General features: G+C 32.3%; 4 protein-coding genes across 4 annotated transcripts; 1 reads left to right on the top strand and 3 right to left on the bottom strand.

Annotated features, from left to right (window-relative positions):
- Window positions 1-1,067: 1,067 nt before the first annotated feature.
- On the top strand, window positions 1,068-4,521 carry LOC123222462 (pre-rRNA-processing protein ESF2). Its single transcript, XM_044645242.1, has 8 exons — window positions 1,068-1,338; window positions 1,607-2,358; window positions 2,598-2,676; window positions 2,888-2,955; window positions 3,318-3,407; window positions 3,518-3,648; window positions 4,026-4,178; window positions 4,260-4,521. The coding sequence occupies exons 2-8, from the start codon at window positions 1,608-1,610 to the stop codon at window positions 4,278-4,280; spliced, it is 1,293 nt and encodes a 430-aa protein (XP_044501177.1). The 5' UTR covers window positions 1,068-1,338; window position 1,607; the 3' UTR covers window positions 4,281-4,521.
- Window positions 4,522-5,818: 1,297 nt separating this feature from the next.
- On the bottom strand, window positions 5,819-8,531 carry LOC123222799 (ras-related protein RABB1b-like). Its single transcript, XM_044645764.1, has 6 exons — window positions 8,259-8,531; window positions 8,044-8,183; window positions 7,100-7,182; window positions 6,635-6,839; window positions 6,411-6,479; window positions 5,819-6,316 (listed from the first exon to the last, which is right to left on the bottom strand). Exons 1-6 carry the CDS (start codon window positions 8,302-8,304, stop codon window positions 6,224-6,226), a joined length of 636 nt encoding a protein of 211 aa, XP_044501699.1. The 5' UTR covers window positions 8,305-8,531; the 3' UTR covers window positions 5,819-6,223.
- Window positions 8,532-9,290: 759 nt separating this feature from the next.
- Window positions 9,291-12,587, bottom strand: LOC123222541 (proteasome subunit beta type-7-B). The gene is made up of 9 exons (XM_044645382.1): window positions 12,472-12,587; window positions 11,578-11,734; window positions 11,121-11,262; window positions 10,667-10,763; window positions 10,506-10,575; window positions 10,303-10,407; window positions 9,895-9,993; window positions 9,713-9,800; window positions 9,291-9,620 (listed from the first exon to the last, which is right to left on the bottom strand). The coding sequence occupies exons 2-9, from the start codon at window positions 11,719-11,721 to the stop codon at window positions 9,544-9,546; spliced, it is 822 nt and encodes a 273-aa protein (XP_044501317.1). The 5' UTR covers window positions 11,722-11,734; window positions 12,472-12,587; the 3' UTR covers window positions 9,291-9,543.
- Window positions 12,588-14,238: 1,651 nt separating this feature from the next.
- LOC123222469 (cytochrome P450 724B1) lies at window positions 14,239-16,955 on the bottom strand. Its single transcript, XM_044645253.1, has 9 exons — window positions 16,695-16,955; window positions 16,290-16,614; window positions 16,038-16,190; window positions 15,704-15,943; window positions 15,519-15,605; window positions 15,345-15,423; window positions 15,141-15,247; window positions 14,924-15,045; window positions 14,239-14,742 (listed from the first exon to the last, which is right to left on the bottom strand). Exons 1-9 carry the CDS (start codon window positions 16,898-16,900, stop codon window positions 14,628-14,630), a joined length of 1,434 nt encoding a protein of 477 aa, XP_044501188.1. The 5' UTR covers window positions 16,901-16,955; the 3' UTR covers window positions 14,239-14,627.
- Window positions 16,956-20,895: the final 3,940 nt, after the last annotated feature.

Genomic DNA, 20,895 nt, shown 5'->3' with positions numbered 1-20,895 from the left:
GCATCATCCGAGTGCCTCCCGTTGTAGTCTAAGTGTCATCTAGTCATTGTTCGAGCGCGATGAAGCAAGATGTTAATGGAAGGGAACGTGACCCATCTTCCTTCTTTGATACGACCAACAAGATATGTGGATGACAACAAGTCATTGATGAGATCTATGGATTTGTTGCCTTTCCTTCTTCTTTGGTTGCCAATCGAAGATGGGTGAAAAGGCCAACTTCGATTGTTGGAAAAAGCACAAACCCTAGGGGAAAAAGCACAAAAAATTGTTGAATTTTTAAATTAAAAAAGGAAAATGTGATATAATTTTAGTTTTTTTAAAACATATTTTTAGTTAAATGATAATTTTATTATTAACCCTAATTAAAAATACATAAAAATCGTTATTTATGTTTATACTAAGCCTTCCGTGAAAACAAGTCTTTTAGCAAAATTAAAACTACGCCAAGTGACATTGTCCACCCAAGGTTTTGAAAAATCATTTTCCCACTTATTTATTAGATTTGTTGATTTTTTTTTTTCATAAAATGGTTGAAAATGCAAAAATTTTTTCAAGATAATAATATTTTTTTCTCTAAAATTTTATTAAATATATTTTATTCATAATTTATAAAAATTTTAATCAAAAAATAAATTTAAAATTAGCCATTGTCAGCGATATTTATCACTAAGAATGCTAAGAATCACATCAGTTTGATATAGGTGTGATTTTAATAGATACATATAAATTGACGTAGTTTCAATTGAATTTGCTAGTGATGAATGTTATAAACAATTTTAATTATTAAATTTATTTTTAGGTAAAAAAAAAGTAGAGAGAAAAAAATACAATCTTTAAAGTTAAAGTATAATTTATTTATACTATAAAGGTATAAATGGTATTAGTCTTACTATAACATTTAGATAAAAAATATCATAAATATACTTAAATGTTAAATCTAATTACAATTTTAATAGATAGGTGAAAAAGTAACTTTCTTAAACTTAACAGGATGGGCAAATCATTTCATCAAACCTTGGTGTGCAACGAAGTTGTCTTCTGCCTTTAAAATAAAATGTAAAGATAAAAACGGAAATCCCTAAAACTAAAACAGTGCATTCTTTCTCCATTCTCTTTCTTCAAGCACCTTACGCCCACTCCCCCTGCCCCAGCAGCAGACAGTTCCACTCTACTCTCCAGGGTCTCCACTGTCCGTTCATAGTAGCACATAGTTCACTACATCTCCCCTCCACCACGGACAATTGTTGTTACCACAACGCCCCCGAAACGCAGTAGCTGCACGCTTCGGGCCGAAGCCGACGAGTAGCACCTCCACTGCAGAGACTGCACTTCATTGAGGTCTGAAAACAACAAACTGATGTAATTTATTATAAAATTTTTTGTTTTATTTTGTCCATTATTTTGTGTTTGTATTACGAATATTTTCCTGATAACACATATATCTTTAGATGACAATTTAATTTTTCTGAAGGTGTATAATTAGCTTGCAGAATTTGTGGAATAATTTAATTTTTGATAAAAGCTTTTGTTGATTGCTAGGTTAGATATTTTATGCTTCCTTATGTGGTATTTAAAGTGTAATTGCTTGTTTCAATTCAATGAACAGAATGGCGGAGGAAGAGCCCAAAATTAGTGGAATTAGTTCGTCTATCACTGGGGGTAGTCCGAAGTCAAGCGGTAGGAGTGCAAAAAGACTGAAAAAGGAGAAAGGAAGCCGATTATTAAAGAAAACTGTGGAGGCTGAGGAAAGCCAAAATGTTAGTAGAGAGAGGCTGATGGAAGAGAATTTAAAATGTAATGATGGAATTTTAGAAAGTGGACGGACTAAACGGAACAAAAAATTGTTGAAGGAGGCTGCTAATATTGAGGTAAAAAACAAGGACACAAAAATATGCACTCTGGAGGAGAGTAATCCAAAATCAAATGATGAAAGGTTAAAAAACAAGAAAAATAGAAGAAATAAAGGATTTTTGAAGGGATCTTATAAATTTGAGGATGAGCTAGAGAAAGATGGAGAGAGTGTTCCAGAGGAGTTTAATCCAAAATCTACTGATGGAGGGTCAGATAATGAGATTAATGAAACAGAGAATGCGATGTTAGAGGGAGCTTATGAATCTGGGAAACAGCAAGAGGTTGATATAAAGGATCTTCATGAGGAGGGGAAGCCAGAATCTGATAGTGGAAATTCAGAGAGTCGTAGAAGTAAAAAGAAGCAGAGATTATTAGAGGAAGCTGCTAAGGCTGACCAGTGCGGAGTTTGCTACTTGAGTCGAATTCCTCCCCACATGGATCATGTAAAGCTTCGCCAGATTCTCTCTCAATATGGGGAGATACATCGGATTTATCTTGTACCTGAAGGTATATGTTACTTCTCATGACTGACAACACTATATACAGGATACCAACAATGAAATAATTATTCTGTTTCTCTTCTTTTGTTTTAATTGGCCAAAAGTATTTAATGTACCAAATCTGTTAGCTTAAGCTGAGAGAAATTATTTTATTTATTTAATTTTTTTCTTTTGATTAGGAAGAGAGAGAAACTGTGTTTTATGAAATTTAATTAACTGATGATGATCTGTTGATTTGCATTACAGGTCCTGCATCCCAAGTACCTCGTAAGCGAGCAAATCGTAAGCGAGATGGTGGATTTCAAGAGCAAGTTTTTTCAGAAGGGTATTTATGTTTGAATAAATATGCTCTAATCAATATGTCAAATATCTGCAACTAATATTAAAACTTGATTGTAGAGTGGTCATTTATGAAATACATAAGTTATTATATTGTCACTTCTAGAAAATGTGATGTCTTTGTTGAATTGTGCCTTCAATTATTTTTGGTTCTTTGTGGTGCATACATTAATTTGTTTGTCCTTTTCTTTCTGCAGGTGGGTTGAGTTCACCAAGAAAAGTGTTGCAAAGAGGGTTGCTAATGTGTTAAATGGTGAACAAATTGGTATGGATATTTCAACAGGAATAGTTATTGCAGTTTTAATTTTTTATCATTGAAGTTTTCCAACAGATTTCATGAATCCTTGGTAGTGCCATGATTATAGAGTTGGACTTAAGAAATGAAGCAGATATTTGTAGTTAAGTGTGATAAAACAGCAGCATGTGGCTCTTTCTAACTTCTAGTGCCATTTTTTCTTTCTCATTTTACTTTCTTGGTTCAGTTTTTGCTCTATCCTCTATTTTACAGGATTGTTTGGTTTGAATTTTACTTATATATTGCCCGGTGCTTTTTTTCATCTTTAATTGCAGTGGTTACATTATGCTATTTGTTTCTTACTTGATGCAGTTATTTCTAACTCTGTACAGGTGGAAGGAAAAGGTCTTCTTTTTATTATGATCTTTGGAATATCAAGTACCTAAGAAAATTCAAATGGGATGATCTTACTGAAGAAATTGGTACAATACTTGTTGGAATTTCCTTTCTTTTTTTTTTTTTTAAATTTTTTACTGCTCTGAGTTTTGGCTGCAGTTTATTACATTTCTAAGTTGAGATACTAATATTGCAGCTTACAAGAGTGCTGTTCGGGAGCAGAAACTAGCTCTAGAAATTTCTGCTGCAAAGAGGGAGCGGGATTTCTATTTGTCTAAAGTTGAGAAGTCCCGTGCTTTGAGCTCTATAGAAGAACGATTAAAGAAGGTAAACAACGTGTACACATCAATAATACTGGTTGCTTGTTTGCTCAGTCAGTGTCAAATTGTTTCTTTTTTCATAACATCTTATATAAATTTTTAGCATTGGACACATTTGTCTGTTAATATTTTAGCACTGCTAAGTTTTGGTTTTTGGGGATAGTGTGGCTGAACTTAAAACGTCTTTTAATATTTAGTGGATAAAAGCAGATAAAATATCTGAAGTTGTACAATTCACTTTTGAGTTATATATACATTATCGAGACAGATACGTAGTTTAACTTATAGATTTCACTTTTCAGTTCATATAACTTTCCTTTTTTAGTCAAACCACATCATTTACTTTTAGAAAACTCTGTGTTTACTTATTTACTATCCTCACAGAAGCAAAAAGTGCAAAAGGAATCTGGAACCGATTCTGAGCTCTCTGTTGGCCAGCAGCCAACAAAAGTGATTCGTCAATTCCCACAGAAGCAACCAGTTGCAGATAATATAACACAAAGTAAACCTCGACTCTCAAAAGACATCCTAGCTGGGGTAAGTGTCCTTTTGTTTCACCAAAATCACTTAGCATGCATTAGTAATGATATGATCCCTGAAACTTGCTTGTGATTGTAGGTATTTGGTGGTGCCCGATGATTGGATTTTCCAGTGAAGAAAAGATTTTAAATTGAAATACAGAGTGCCAGAATATTTATACATGTGCTGAGGTATCGTTAACTAGTTTGTTTTCACACGTCTCAGTTCATGAACATTTTTGACATAACAGTAGCACATGGTGATTTTTGCTATAATTCTACAATGTCCCAAGCATTGTAGTGGGAGCCTTGTTAGAAACATTTTTTTACCTTGCCCATATTGATGATGGAAGTTCTGCTAATATTAGCCCCAATAAACATGCTCCTTTTCTCTCTTTAGACAGACAGACAGGAGCGATTTTGCATTGTATGATTTCTTTTAAATTGACTGACCAAAAGAAAATGAAAATTCAAGCATGTTAGGTGGAAACTTCCTTGAAACCAAGAGAATTGTGATGACTAGGCGGTTGAACAGCATTTTCTCAGTGAAGATTTTCCTATTAACATTTTTTCATCTTTCAAAACTACGTTTTCACCCACTGTTAAAATTTAGACTGTAATTTTAACTATTAAAAGTATTTTCATTAATTTATAGATATATTATAAGGTAATTCACATTATTATAGAGGTTGGAATTGTTATAAATTTAATTGAAATAATTTAGGGCTACAATTGAGAGATGTAAAATTTGTGTAATTGGAATTCTGTGATGATATAAAAGAAGAAACGGAAGTTGAAACTGAGAGGATGAAGATGCCTTTTATTAGAGGAAATTGAGAGCACAATGCTTCAATTGAGGGGTCACCGCCAAATAGAAGGGGGGAGGGGTCTTTATATGGACAAATTCCTCCGCCAGCCTCCATTCTCATTTGTTCCATTCCCACCAAGTTTTTCTAAATTTTCTTCTTGGTTTCTTCTTCTATTGAATTCCCATTCTATTTTTCAAAGTTTACTGCATGTGGAGGAAAATCCACCAGACTTGCAACAGCAATGGTATTTTTAGGTGTGATCTTCACTAGATTGTATCTGAAATGCTGTAATTTGGTTAAATCGCATGATTTGGTCAAATCTGGCTTGATTGCATTGTCCCACATGCCATTTTGATTGAAATAACATCTTAAATGTTGTAATTCAATTAGATTAGAAATCAAGTCAAATCAAATCATACCAAATGTAATTCCAATTGTATCACATCATTTCTGATCGGGTTTGCAGCTAACTAGTTCGTGGATGAATGTTATGCCTTTTTGAAAATTCATTATTAGTAAATATACAAAGTCAACAAAAGAAGCTTTTGTCTTCCATGATGGTAACATGTCATTCAAAGATGACGACCAATGACATGGGAATTTAATTTGAATATACAAATAAATATATATTTAATATGTATTATTATATAATTAAATATTATTTTATTTTTAATTTAAAATAATTAATTAGATAATAATATATTAAATTTATTTATTCATCATGCCAATTCACAGATGTTTCTAACAGAATTGACGTAAGATGAAACAAATATCGGTTAAGACAAACCTCATGCGAAATAATGTGGTTTTGCCAAAGCGGGCCTCAATTTTCTTTTGGAAAAAAACACAATTGACCACTCCCGCAAAGCAAGATCTGGGCCTTTAAACAAGAAGAATTGTCGGATACATTGATTCAGTTAAAAAACATAAAAACAGGTGAGAGAAGATCTATACATTCAATGTCTTCCGTAAAGTTTCATCACATTTGTTTTCAGGATATACCCACAGAAAGTTCGTGGAAAACCTATATAAATTCCAGAAAATTAATATTACACGTATCTATTTTAAGTATACAAATTAATACATATTTATGTGTGTCAATACATGAGTTAATGTTACTTTGTTCTTGATTTAAACTCATTTAATCACATGATGACACATATAAGTATATATCTATTTGTGTATTTAAAATAAATAAGTATAATTTTATTGTTTCCAGAAAGGGGTTAACTACAGAATTTGATTTTAGTCACAGCTAATTGCAACATCCACTTTTCTGAGCAACTGCTCCATCTCTAGCGCCTGATGGACCTTGTGGGCGTCCATACCCAACCTTTATTCCAGATGACTGCAATCAATAATTAAATAAAGGTTGAATGCGCCCATGATTTGGCAGAAATCCAAATAAGATATAGGCGAATAACGAAGTGCTTAAAAGTTACCTCATTGGATACATCAAACACGCCTTCCTGAATGTTTTGAAGGATCTTTGCAGCAGTCTTTATGAAGGCCTGCGATAATAATCACCAGTTTCATTTAGCAATTTAGAACTAGGTGCCATGCCCATTGTGTTCTATAGATTGACAATAAAACTCGGCAGTTTTGAGCCACACACATAATACTGATGGGAATTAAAGCCTGCTTAAAATTTGGTTTAGTTAATCACCTCTTCAACATTCTGAGCTGTTCTTGCAGATGCTTCCAAAAATAAAAGTCCGTTTTCCTTTGCAAACTGTTCTCCTTCCTCCTTGCTAACAGCCCTCCTATGTGCAAGATCACACTTGTTCCCTATGAGCATGATAGTCATATTGGCATTTGCATGCTGCCTGGCATCCTCTAGCCAGCTTGCCAAATGATTAAATGTCTCTCTCCTGGACAACAAAACAACTTCAGTTTTCTGTTTACAATTAAATCCAATATTCTAACGGGAAAGGAACTAGTAGAACAACCGGCAAATACAAGCCGCAGAGGAGTAATGAAACTTGTTTCCAATTTGCCCAACATAAATATTCTTGGAGCTCATCAAAACTTATACTAGTTTGTGCAAGAAGTTGCGTAGGGTGGGGGACAAGGGATCACAATCCTGGTATCTCTCTCTCACATACACACATATATGCAGACTCAAACTCACCTAGTTATATCATAAACCAGAAGTGCTCCAGCTGCACCTCTGTAATAAGATCTTGTGATGGATCTGAAAGATTCTTGCCCAGCCTGAAATGAAACCAAGGATCCCAGTTTAAGAATGTGTAGTGGATAAGTGTGCTTTGGCTAAGGACTACAAGTTAAAGAATAACAATGCAGATTAATGAAGAAAAATAAAATATATAATGAGGATGTTCCTCTATAAACGTTATATCCTATCAGCTATTTCTTACATTTTTGAATTTCAATCACAGTTACAGCACACATACAAGGAAATAACATAAGGATTAAGCCAAGACATCAAATTGAACCTAACTAAAGCAGAAAGCAAAATTTACCCAAATTACTCTACAAAACCCACAAAACATAAGGCATCATACAGCTTCAGCAAGTTCTCATCAGAAGACTAATAGAGTTTCATGATAATAGAAGCACACACACAATAACTAAATAAATGGGTCTTGCAGGAATCTACAGAGTAATCTACTCTCAATCAAAATCAGCTTCTTTATAACAAAAGTAAAAAAATGCAAAGATGTAATTCAAAACAGTAAATTAGTGGATACACTTTCATAGCGTGAAAGAATTTTAAAAAAACCCAATGACAAGGTTGAAAATGCTAGCACATAAACTATTGCCTGCTTAAGTTGATTCACAATGAATTGACCAACGGTTGATTAAGATGGTGATTCTGTATAAAAGGAGTTTGCACAGGGAAGGAAGGTATGAAAAATCTTTATCCAAAAGTAATGGTCGTAAAATAAAGGATTACACAAATTCAGTATACTGAATACCCCTCAAATATTTTTCACCTATTCATCAGCTAATATTTCTTTCTCTCTCTAACTGAATACCTACCGACACGAGATTCTTAATTTAATTATTTTAATTCAAATTTCAAAGAAAAGGGAAAAAATAACGGAACCGTACAGTGTCCCAAATCTGAAGCTTGATAGGACGGCCATCGATAGTAACCATACGAGCACCAAACTCAACACCAATGGTGAGATCATGAACTGGCTGGAACCTCTTGTCAGTGAACTGCAAGAGCAGACATGATTTCCCCACTCCTGCAACACACCATATAAAAGTTAATAGCTAAGAAAGAAAATTGAAGAAGAACAAGGAAGAAACAAAGAAGTTACCAGTGTCTCCGATGATTATGTACTTGAAGAGATAATCGTACGACATGTCTGATACGAAACGACGTAGTCTTCGGCCAAAATCTCTCCAGAAGGAATGTATAAATAAATGAAGAAGAAAGTTGATGTAATATAAGATAAATTTTCTAGACTGAGACGGTGACGTATTATTCACCGACAAGATTGCTTGGATGTTTCCGTTTACTTGTAGGCTGAGACTTCTATCGTGGATGCAGATTTGGATACGCACTGAGGAGACGAGGTTAACTGTTGTTCTTTGCTCATTTAAATAAATTGACAAGGTTTTTTGTTTTTTTTCCTTCTTTTCAAATCATTAAATATTATTATTATATCAAATTTTATACTAAGTTACCAAATTGTGCTCCCACATATAATATTATTTAAGATAGTAACTAAACTAAACTTAAATTCAACTTATTTTAGTAAAATTAAACTCAAAATTCGAATTCATCAAACTTATTTTAAAGATATTTAAACTCAATTTAAATTTGAATTCGAATCAAATTATGAGTTTAACTCAATAATAAAAAAACTATATTTTGATATATATATTAATCAAATTAATATCATTTTAATTAATTTATATCAAAATTTTCAAACCACAAGTTTTATAAATTGAACATCTCCATAGATCAAACGAAAAACTATTAAACTCTTAAGTTAAAAGTCAAGTTTGTTTGAATTGAATTTATTTTAAATTTGTTTGAATTTAATTCAAATTTAAACTTAGATAAACTCAATTTGAATTCAACCGTAATATTACTGTAGAAATCATACACATACATTACTTCATCAAGCTTCGATATTTTTGACAAACAGGAATTTTTGCTGGTTTGGATTTATGCGGCAAGCCAAGCCGTACATGCCGCCCACAGAGATTACAAGATTAGTACATTCCACCGTGCCTCTCAAGTTTTCCTTTTCCGCTCATGACTTTCACAACATTCACAACAATTTTTGACATCATAAAAATCAGGGATTTTTCCTTTTTCAAGAGGTCTTATGAAAAGAAAATAGAAAAGGAAATTCTTAAAAGTTCATTCAAGCAATTTTCTTCTGATAATTTCCATGGGAATTCAAGTTGAAACGCATGATACAACATCAAGTTCTCAATTAAACATAAATTACTTCTTTGCTAATCCATAAGTGCAGCTGGAGATGGCAAGCTAATCCAGAAACATGTAAATAAAAGGTCAAAGAGCTTTCAATCTGGAAATTGTAAACTACAATAGTTTCAGCCCTTTGCTCTTCTAGGGCCAATGGTTTTTCACTCTTCCATTGCCTCCCCTGCTTCAATGATTTCCACCTTTTCCTTCAGTGGGGTAATCTTAGTTAAGAGGACCTCTGTAAAAGATACGAAATGAAGTGAAATCAAACTTGGGCCTTTGAAAAAGTTGAAATATTAGATAGACTCTTATTGGGAAATCATTACTAACCAGTCTTCTTGGGGAAAGAATAGCCTTTTGGGCTGACATAAGTACGGGGATTTGGCAAAAGATGGTTCCTCAAGTACTCTTTGTGCCCCTGTGCCAACATTCAATATAAGGGAGAAATTTCATCAAAATGAGATTCAATTTTGTTCTCAAAATATCCACTAGACTGTAAAGTAGCAACATACCTTTGTTATTACACAAACATCAACATTGCTTCCACTTCCCAAGTCATTGAATATACCAGAACATATTGCCTCAACTACAAGCTTTATCCCCTCATCTTTCTAGAAAAAATGAAATTGGCAACTCAGACAGAACACTGATACAAGCTAAAATTTAAATAAAATAATTAAATAAACATAAGTTCATATGTCACAAGGGTCTTAGTTGTTTGTTCTACCATAGATGCGGTCTCACAGACAATTCAATTCACCATCTAAGTGTATATGTTGGCAGAGAATAACAAAGTACTAATGATGTTTGCAAGCAATTTAGGCAAAGAATTATGAAATTCTTGAATTCTTCACACCCACATTAACATAACACCACGCATACACACATCAAAAGGTTCCATATATAAATAGCAAACTTACAGTTAGGCCTTCTTTGTATTTAGATTCAAATATGGCCATAGCAGCAAGAGAACCAGACCCCATTGTAGCAAATGGCAATGTGTCAGTTGATCCATGAGGATATATCTACAAAATCAGCCACAAAAATGAGTGAATAATCAAGTTATTATATATGCAAATTAAAAAAAAATCACTGTTATTTCTGAAAGAGAATTAAAACTAACAGTATGCAGATGAGGTCCAGTGCAATCAACTCCACCAAGCACTAGTGCAGCTTGGACATAGCCTTGATAGCTGGATAAAAAAATCTAACAATCAGAATCATACACTCTTAAAAGACTATCCAAAGATATGTAACTAATAACACAGATTATAATAACTTAACTTGAAAAGGTGCTTCTTGAGAAGGGTCAGTGCAGTAACAACCCTTGACTCTCGACCAGTATGGTAACGATGTAATTGCAGCTGGGAGCTGACCATGTCTAGGGAGATGACAATGTTTTACCACAAATTAGCTATAGTAACATATAAATGAAAAATAAGGACACACAGTAACATTTACAAAACAATAAAACTATGTATACTCATTTTTGGTACACAATTTGTATATATAGATGAGGTGTTATCATGTGATTGAATGTTTCTTTATCATATGATGACATGTTTTAAAATCACCTAATTACATGATGAGACATCACTGTGTACATGAATTGTGTACCAAAAATGGATACACATAGCATTGCTCTTTACAAAAACTATTTTATATTTTAAATATCCAAAAATAAAAAGGCACTCAGCAGTACATATGGAAATCCCTAAACACATTCCCCCAAATATACCAGTTACAGCCTCTGTATCAGCAGCAGTTCCTGCTCCACAGCAATATATGTTTGGTGCCATGTAATGAATTTTCTCACAGTTCTTATCACAAACTATGGGCCCTTCAGTTGCTCTGGTATCTGCCCCAAGAATGACTCCATCCTATGAAAAAGTTAACAAGAGATGAATAGTGATAACACAAACCTAAAAATGATGACAACAGAATAATACAAATGAAGTTTCAAAAAGTAAAAAAGCACCCCAACTTCCAGCACTAATAATAGAAAAGTTTCTCCACACTTTATAAAAAATAAAAAATAAACAGGAGAGTTATCAGTTGGGATAAGTAGTTCAGTGCAATTAGCATCAAGTTTAGCTTTATTCAAGCCCATATATAAAGAAATTGAGAATTCAACTTTACATAAAATTGAGAAACTAATATGCACATGACAAATAAAAATAAATTGTGGTTCATACCTGGAAAATCAACCCAACAATAGTTGTCCCCGTCTTCCGGTAAGAGGGAGGTTTAACACCCTTCTTTGAAAGCATATCATTTCTTCTGCATAGATCAAAATTGAATCCACCCTGGAAAGGAACATCTACAGCTGACTTTGACATTTTAAACCTCAACCTGCATAAATAAGTAATAAAGTTTCTCACATCACCAGTACACCAAAATACAAACCCAAGGATCCTTGAGCAACAGAAATAACCAAAGAGGGCAGAACATAATTGCTAATATTACAAGTAGACTCCATAACACAGTAAAAACACCCTCACTGATAAAATAGGTGATGATTAAAGTATATGATAGTCGAATCAATTCCATGCAATTCATGCACGATAGTCTTTCAAACCCTTGAGACAGAGACACTATATCATTTCATTTTTTTTTCTTTTTATAATCTGAAAATCCCCAAAACTTGATCAGTTAAAACGAATTTCAGACTCGGGTCCCTGCAAACCCTTCAAATCTTCGGAAAACATAAAACATAAGAAAAGGAAAAATAAAGCCCATGAAACAAGTTCTTCCTATTCCATCTTAAATTTCTACATTACATTCATAACAAGTTCAATTCTTCCATTAAAACGATCAATACTTAGCTGGATTTAAAAGGAAATCTCGCTATCAGATGCTACTCAGAAACAAATACCCTTTTATTTCAAATAAAGAGGGTTAATTTATAACATCTTTTGTCCAATGACAGTTAAATCTGATCTTAACTTGATAAAAATACAGACACAGAGCACAGAACCTAATCGAAATTATACAAAAATAAAATTACAGACTACCTGAGACAAATTCACACTGAACAATCGAATATTAGGATAAGTTTAGTGAAAACTGAATTACTTAAGATCACTGACCGATATGAACTGAGAATGACAAATCAATCGAGTTGGCTGAATCCCCAAGTTTCGTTGCGAGGACAGAGAGACGAAAAAGAAAAAGAGCTACGTTTTACACAGTCTGCTTTGCTCCTTTTATTGGCTATTATATTTATTGTGACAACTTTAAAGCTCTTCACTAATCAGGTCCATTTTCCGATTGGGCCTTCGGGTATTGGCCCATGGGTCGGCTTGTCCAAACTTTGGTGGCCCATTACAGCAAGAAGCCCATTATGTATGTGTCATATTAACAAATTTTCATTATTATATTTTTTAGAAAATTATTATATTTCTTTTAAAAAGACGTCAAAATGGAAGCACTCCAGAATGCACCTTAATTCCTGGCTTTGATGCTTGGACTTCCAAAAGCTACATGCATTTCCTGGCAAATTTTCAATTCTGAATCTTTCTAAGGAGGATGGGAGCACCGGACTGGGGTTGAAGGGACAATAATTGATGGACCCACTTTTGCCTCGACCATGGCAAGGTTCTGACTGACGGAGATTTTGGATTCATTAAACGTCGACGGATTGAAGTTATTAGCATCTTCTCCCCATAAATTAGTGTCATGATGTGCAGAAGGTTAAGGCCAAGAAGACTTGTGTGCCTGCTGAAATGTCGAGGTTCCCCAGTTTCACCTTGGCCGATTTATTAGATTGCCTCATCAAGAAGACAGTAGGAGAGTTGAAGTCGACACGTTTCATTGAGTACCTATTATATCCATTTTTGATATACAATTCATATATTCAATGCCGTTATATTAAATATGTGAGTCACAGAATGCAGTTTCCATTAATTTCATTTGCAGTTTCCTAACTCTTCATAATGTTCCAATTTGAAGATTTATGTTTAATAGAGATATGTATAATTCGGTTTAAATCATAAAATCGATTCGAATATTTTAAAAATTATGGTTTGATTTGGTTTATATTGAAAAAATTTTAAACTATTTTTTTCAATTTGGATTACAATTTAGATGATTTTTAAACTGAATTAAATCGTAAACTGTATTTTTCTAAAATAAATATATAATTATATTTGATATAATTTTTCAATAAACAATTAAATGTACAACTTATTTTTTTATATTTATTTTATCTTTTTTTTACATGTGTATTATATAGATATTTTATATTTATTTTATATGTTTATATTATGTTTTAAAAATTATAATTCAATTAATTTTATTAAATAAAAAAAGTTTAAAATATAATCAAAATAAGACGAAACTATATTTTTTTAATTTGGTTTGGTTTAAAAGTTTTTCATACCATTTTTTTCAGTATGATTCGAAAAAACTTTCAAACAGTATCAAACTAGAGTATACACACTCATAATCTTTAATTATAATATAGCTAGTATGTTGATTTTATATAACCCACTGTGATAAAAACTTGGAAAGAAGTACACCCCAAACGAGAGATTAAAGATCTCAATGTGATTTTTTTTTTATATAGTATGTTAGATGATAATTCTAAGATTAGGATTCAATATTGTGAAGTTTGATTTATGATTGGTAAAACAATGTAGGGAAATCTGTTCTGGATTCGGGGTTTTATAGATCTCTTGAGTTTTCAATTACTAAGCCATTATTCTTGATCAGCATCCTTATTGATTCATGAGTTTCTGAATTCAGATTCCACCTCTCTGGTAGGCAAGAACCTCCACGTAATAAAAATCAGAAAGCTGCTGTAGATGCTTAAAGCCTTTATGTTTGGTACTATAGAAAGTAATATGGAAATAAAAGAAAACGTCAGGTGAAACCTGGAAAATAGCTAGCTTTTTGAGGTTCAGCAGCAAAAAGTCTAATTTCCCAAGACGGACTTGCTTCTAAATTCAGACCTGAAACAACGAAATCAGTTTGTTGTTCCTTTCAGGTCTGAGTTTGATGTTTCATAATTCAATAAGAGAGAAAAGAGATGTTTTTTTCACAGATGGTATTCTGGATGGATATGCCAATAGCATTTCAAAAAAAAAAAAAAAAATCCTTTACGGGCATATAAAATCATGAAACTCCACCCGTCTCTTCCCCCTAAAGAGGAGGTAAAGAGCTAAATAATTAAATTTTAAACCTACTTTTATGTTGCTACCTATAAGAACACCATGGCCTACTGTGCTCATGAAGCCCAATCAAATCAGTTTTTATTTCCCACTAACTCTTCTGTTCCTTCAATATCCAAAACCAGGCCTCTTGGGAATCCTACATAAGGATAGGCAACTGGGAAATCATCATCATCTTTTATTTTCCACCTGCAGGTTCAAGAACCCACACACACACCATATTAATATTAAATTTTCAATGAAAATTTAATTGAATGCATGAATATAAAAATAGCATTGAAATATAATCAGCAGTAATTATGCGGGTTCCTAACTGGGATGCAGATGCAGTCATAATCAAAAGAGGGCTAGCAGGTTGCTGACATTTTACCTATAATTCAGGACAAGATGATGAAGGAAAAGAGAGATTTCTACTTTAGCCAATTCTGCTCCTGGGCAGAATCGCAGTCCTCCACCAAATGGCATCACCTTTCTGCTCATTTCTTTATGATCCTGTGATCAATACATTTCAAAAACAATTGGAATAGATTAAAGAATTGAACAAATTAAGGACAGCAGAATTGTTGAGTAGAGGAGGCTATACTTACAGTCCATCTCCAAGGATTAAACTCTGAAGGATTTTCATGAAGAGTTGGGTCTAAGTGTGCTGCAGTAAAGATGGGAAGAACTTTCCATCCAGAGGGAATGAAATAGTCTGCAAAATTGAACCATATCTTTACAATGTTAGAAAAGTTATATATTTATGAAGCAATAGAAAAATTAAACTTCATGAAACCAACAAAGGTCAAAACCTTTGAATATGACATCTTTAACGGCTTTGCGGTGTACCATTTTGACAACATTTCCACATCTCATGGCTTCATGTATAACCTGGATGTGAATATAACTAGCCTGTGTCAGTTTAACTGAGTAAGCAATGAAAATTGAAAAAAAAAAAGGTTATTCTTGACTCTATACATATTTACATTATAGGTGAATTCCATTTTCTGGTAATCCTCCCAGTTCAAGGGCTTCCCACCTTCTTTGCTTTTTCTTATTGCTTGGTGTTCTTCCTGTATCAGAATCCCAAAAAAATTAAAAAAAAAAAAAACCTTCAGTGTATTTATGCAATACAAGGATAGCAAGAAAAGAAACATAGGAAGAAATGTACCTTTAATCGTTCAAAAACTTTGGGTGCATGCCCAAGAAAGTAAACAATTAAAGCAATTAGTATAGCAGTTGTCTCATAGCCTCCAAGCAAGAGATCCAAAACTACGCTCGCTGTCTCTTCATAGCTCAGGCTCTGTTTCGCCATAATCACATCCAAGAAGTCTCCTTCCCTGTCCCTTGAAATATTTTGTTCCCTTTCTCTTATAATCCCCATCACAGTCAAAGAGAGTCTCTCTCTAGCCTAAACGCAACCCATTATAAAACTTTTCATATAAAATACAAACAAACAACACTACAGCTTAATTATATATATATGTACGCAGCAATTTGTTTACCTTCACGGCTTTGGCATAAGCTGTCCCAGGGATATATATTGGCAAAGACACAAAACCCTTCATGTAAGTTTCAAAATCTTCAAGTATTTTGAAGGCTAGTGGTTCTTCTGGCTCAATACTTAGAAGATTTCTTACCATAAGATCTAGCGTAAACTGTGTTTATATTTATCACAAAAAAAAAAAAAAACTAATATTATTCATCTGTGTATATAAAAGATTACTGAACTGGTTTTTTTTTTAACTTCCTTGAACCTTTTTAGCTTCTTTGTAGAAGGCAATTTTCCTCCGCTCTTTCCATGAATCCATCATTGAGACTGACATCTTCTCTACAAGAAGAAGAAACAGTGGGGCTGACTTGGAGGCAGTGATGAAACTGACAACAACATTTCTAAGCTTCTTGTGAAGTTCTCCAGACGAAATGAGTAGAGACAATCTTCCCAAAACGTCAACCATGGGCTTGGGGTAGTTGGCTTGAAATAGCTTCTCTTCATTCTGAAGTATAAACAAGTTGAGCGCCGGGTCGCAGGAAACTATCGCTGGCGAACCAAACAGATGAGACTTGAAAACTTTTCCGTACCTGCAATACCCACAATCTCAATTCTTGTTAACCTCATGAAACTCATCAAGCACAAAGACGTTTAATGACATTAAAACTACCTGGAGCAATGTTGCTGAATGAAATTCCCCATAGAGTTTGATCTATGAGGCCTGAGGAAAGCAAGTGTCTCTCCACAGAGGGGCCATCCCATGCTCCCAGAGGGCAAGTTTTTGCGTTCTTGTTTTGCAAACAAATGCGAGACACCAAGAAGAGAGAAACATAAAACTATAAAGAGAAATAAAATGACCAAGAGTAGATCTTCCATTGCAGTAATTAAACAAATCTACAGTTTGTCTACTCTTGTGCGTAGTTTGCAAAATATCCACGATTCAGCAGGTTTGTATCTTGTGCTTCAGTGTGTGTATATCATTTATATATGTAAATCTTTGAAGAAGAAATTGTCAATTTTTATTGAGGGGAGAGAGCAACACAAAAAACCATGCGTTTTTGGTAATATTTTGAATTGGCCCTTCATGAAACAAAAATAACGTATGTAAATTTTCTGTATTATATATTTTTGTACCATCTTGAGAACATCTATATCTGTCAAATTTAATTAGTAAGGTATGTTTAGGGTAATATTTTGAGTAGGCTCTTAATGAAAGATAAATAATTTCTGTAAATTATCTGCATTATATAGGCCAAAAGACTTATTCCCAACCAAGGTATAGTCTACAAGCCCATTATATAAATAATTTCATTAACTCTTATTGTTGAGACCTTAACTAACCTTAGCTTGTGTCTTGAATTGTCCTTTCAATCGAAAATAATGAGTGTAAATTGTTTATGAGTTTTCCTATTGGAAGGCTCACTGTTTTTCCTATTCAAGAGGAGCAGATTACATGGAAGGTTCATTCCACGAATGAAATATCGGTTCCATAAGCCTGCAAAATTCATGAAATGTTCGCTCTATAAATGGAATATCTGTTCCATATGTTGGCAAAGTTCATGGAATGTCCATTAATGGAATTCCTATTCTCTATGCAAGCGAAGTTCGTGGAATGTCCATTCCATATAGAAAATTCAAGAACAAGTTCATTCCAACAAACAGTTTTAGAAGGTTTCAAGTTGTTCTACTCCGAAACAATCGGTTCCAAAGTTGGAATGCTTGTTTCGAACTTTAATTCTTGATTCCATACCTAAAATGAGTGTTCTAATTTTAACAATTTCTTTAACTTGGAATACCCTATTTAGTCAAATTTTACTTATGTTTTTTATTCAATGTGGGATTTGATTTGTATTCACGTTACAATGAATCTACCATTATATCCAATAAATTCTTGTTTATTCCTTTAATTAAAAGATGTGATGCATAATTTTTATAATAAGGCATAAATTTATTGTGCTTTTGAATCCAAATATCTTTTCACCTACAGCTGAATATATGTGGCCCTTTGGGAGTGTTTGGTTCGTTTGATAATCTATTTTTTATTATTTATATAATTTTTTAGTTTATAAATAATAAAAGATTTTAACAATATTTTATTATTAATAATGATATGATAGGTAATATAAAAGATATTAAAAGATTATTAAGATAATCTTGATTTTATTATAATTATAATCTTATGTATTAATTTTTTTTAGTTTAAATAATCTCATTTTTAATTAATATAATAAATAACATAAAAAAATATTTAATTAAAAAATATAGTAGTATTCTTTTTTTCTTATAATTAAATATTATAATTGTTTATATTTATCATTTTTATTAAAATTTATCAAATATAGTAATAATTTATATCCAATAATTTTCAAAATAATCTATTTTTAAAATAATTTTTTAATTTTGTCAATAAAACATTCTCAATACCAAACGCCCCTCGATGTCTCCAAGTTTTCCCATCTTACGTGCGCCAGTTTGAATCACTGGCCGAAGCACCTGAGGGAACAGTGTAACATTGCTTTGAAAGCAAGTATATAATGTAACATGGGTTCCCTAAAAGGAGAGCAAAGACGCAACATACCTGGAGAAAATTCTAACCCTGCTTCTCCAAATCAATACAGAATAAATGTTCTTTCATTTATGAACTTTGATCAAGTTTCTTCTGCTTTTAGCGGGTTTGATGTGGATGTTTGTAATAGAAACCCGACCAAAATTTGTGAGCATGCATCATTAAAAATAAAGCAAAGTTATGTGTATTTACTTTAAGTATACAAATGAGTATATATTTTATATGTGTTATCATATGAATGAGTATTACTTTATTCTTAATTCAAAATCATTAACCATTTGATAATATGTATCAAGTGTATATTTATGTACTCAAAGTGGATACCAATAGTTTTATTGTTATAATAAGCAAACACAACTTTCGCATGAAACGTACTAAACAAGTGAAATTTCAGATCTAGTAATCGACTCTACAATCACTTTCATACTTAAAATCTTACTCTTTTGCTCATCAAACTATTTTTTGGAGTTAACAAACACAAATTTTGGTTAAGGCTTTCTATTGGGTCTGGGTTTACCCATGACAGGTCGATTCGATCTGATTTACTTTAACTGTTAAAGACAATTAGTGTGAAAGTTATTGACAGTTGGACTCTTATTTAAAGGCCAAAAACTGTCTTCCCTCATATGAGAATCAACGTAACATTTTTCAGAGGAGATTTTTTACTCTACATCTTCTCTACACACAAAAAACCGAAATTACATAATAGTTCTTGTTTTCCAAAAAAATGTAATACGTGGGCAAATGAGATCATAAAAATAACTGACGTCAACACCTTGTGCCGTATTCGAATAGATTTTGTTGCAAACTCAAAACTGGGTATACGTATTTATATTTACAGAATTTACAGTATTCACAAAATGTTATGTTTGATATGTTTAAATTGATTCCAATACTTTCTGTGGTTAAATCTTTGATACGAACCTTGATGAGAGGCAAAAGAGAGGTTTAACTAGTTGGATATTATTCATTTTGTAGACAAACGTTAAACTTTGTGGCCATGTTAGCTCTTTCCCATTCAATGTGAATATGAATTCCAAATTTACTGGGAAGTTAAAGTTTTTAAGTCTTGAGTTCCCTGGTACTTCGAGTTGTGGATTATTTATGGTGAGAAATAAGGATAATATATACTTATAGATAAAATTATTGATATTTAGTACCATGCCTGAAGTTGGACTTGATGAGGATGATATTGCCGGCTTATTTTTCTCTTTGAAAGAAAAGGTGAAAGAGACACCACAACCTCCACCTCCGGCGGGGACGGGTGGGGAAGTGTAATGATTCAAGACATTCCACCTTTTTCTTTTATAAAGAAAAGCTCTAATTGCATTTGCACGTATGGGCGGACACAAATCATGATAGTTAATCTTCTTTTTGCTTTGGGCCTTTCGTTGAACTTGAGTAACATTTGTCTCCTTAAAAAAGATAGACTAATCCAGCGTCTTTTTTTTTTATAAAATAAGTGTAAATGAATTTGACAAATCATGTAAATTTCTGATCACATTTCTGACAAATTATATATATATATATATATATATATATATATATATATATATATATATAAAAGATATATGTCATTAAATGATTCGATTATTTTAAATTAAAGATAAAATAATATTTAATTATTTAATAACATATTATATGTATATATAAAAATGAATACGTATAATATTATTTTATTATGTATTTACAATGTCATACATGATTTATAAGCAATTTGACGAATCATGTATAATTCCTAATATTATATGATCTTAATTTTGAAATACGAATTTTATGTTCTAAATATGATAGTATATTAATTGTTATATTTTCATAATTATGATATTTATATTTTAATATGACATTATTTTGATGTTATTTTTATTATTATTTATTATATAATGTTTGATTCTATCTTCGGTGTTTATTTGTTGGTTTTATTCATAATTATCCCAATATAATTTCATTTTAGAAAAAAGACACTTGAAAATATATTCATAATCAAGATTTTTCCTTTTTCTTAATGCATATTCTTCTTTGTTTTTGCCCTTAGTATTGTGATTATTTCATCTAATTTTCTCTTAAATTAATCATGACAGGTTCGTTTCTTCAAACAAATTCTTTTGGAAGATTAAAGAATTTTTAATTAACCTTTGAAACTAAAGGAAATTTATCGTAAAAGTTTAAAAAGATCTTAAACTATATCTCGAGTGAGATATGTGAAAAATAAACGACATGATATTTTTGAAAGTTTTAGATCTTTGTAAAGAGACTCTCAAAAGAGTTTAACAGTTAGTTAAATAACCTTAATTGTTTGAACTAA

This window comes from Mangifera indica, chromosome 8, assembly GCF_011075055.1.
Source record: "Mangifera indica cultivar Alphonso chromosome 8, CATAS_Mindica_2.1, whole genome shotgun sequence".
Lineage (NCBI taxonomy): Eukaryota > Viridiplantae > Streptophyta > Magnoliopsida > Sapindales > Anacardiaceae > Mangifera > Mangifera indica.
The sequence above is the reverse complement of the archived record's forward strand: the minus strand, read 5'-3'. Positions and strand labels throughout refer to the sequence as shown.

Coding starts and splice junctions, on each gene's coding strand:
- LOC123222799 (XM_044645764.1), bottom strand. CDS start 8,304: ATGTCGTACGATTATCTCTTCAAGTACATAATCATCGGAGACACTG. Junction 6,840..7,099: donor CTGGTTTATGATATAACTAG/GTGAGTTTGAGT, acceptor TTTGTTGTCCAG/GAGAGAGACATTTAATCATT. Junction 6,480..6,634: donor CAGCTCAGAATGTTGAAGAG/GTGATTAACTAA, acceptor TTATTATCGCAG/GCCTTCATAAAGACTGCTGC.
- LOC123222541 (XM_044645382.1), bottom strand. CDS start 11,721: ATGTCAAAGTCAGCTGTAGATGTTCCTTTCCAGGGTGGATTCAATTTT. Junction 10,408..10,505: donor CTGGACCTCATCTGCATACT/GTTAGTTTTAAT, acceptor CTGATTTTGTAG/ATATATCCTCATGGATCAAC. Junction 9,801..9,894: donor ATGTTTGTGTAATAACAAAG/GTATGTTGCTAC, acceptor ATGTTGGCACAG/GGGCACAAAGAGTACTTGAG.
- LOC123222469 (XM_044645253.1), bottom strand. CDS start 16,900: ATGGAAGATCTACTCTTGGTCATTTTATTTCTCTTTATAGTTTTATGT. Junction 16,615..16,694: donor ATTCAGCAACATTGCTCCAG/GTAGTTTTAATG, acceptor TGGGTATTGCAG/GTACGGAAAAGTTTTCAAGT. Junction 16,191..16,289: donor TCTACAAAGAAGCTAAAAAG/GTTCAAGGAAGT, acceptor ATATAAACACAG/TTTACGCTAGATCTTATGGT.
- LOC123222462 (XM_044645242.1), top strand. CDS start 1,608: ATGGCGGAGGAAGAGCCCAAAATTAGTGGAATTAGTTCGTCTATCACT. Junction 3,649..4,025: donor TAGAAGAACGATTAAAGAAG/GTAAACAACGTG, acceptor CTATCCTCACAG/AAGCAAAAAGTGCAAAAGGA. Junction 4,179..4,259: donor CAAAAGACATCCTAGCTGGG/GTAAGTGTCCTT, acceptor TTGTGATTGTAG/GTATTTGGTGGTGCCCGATG.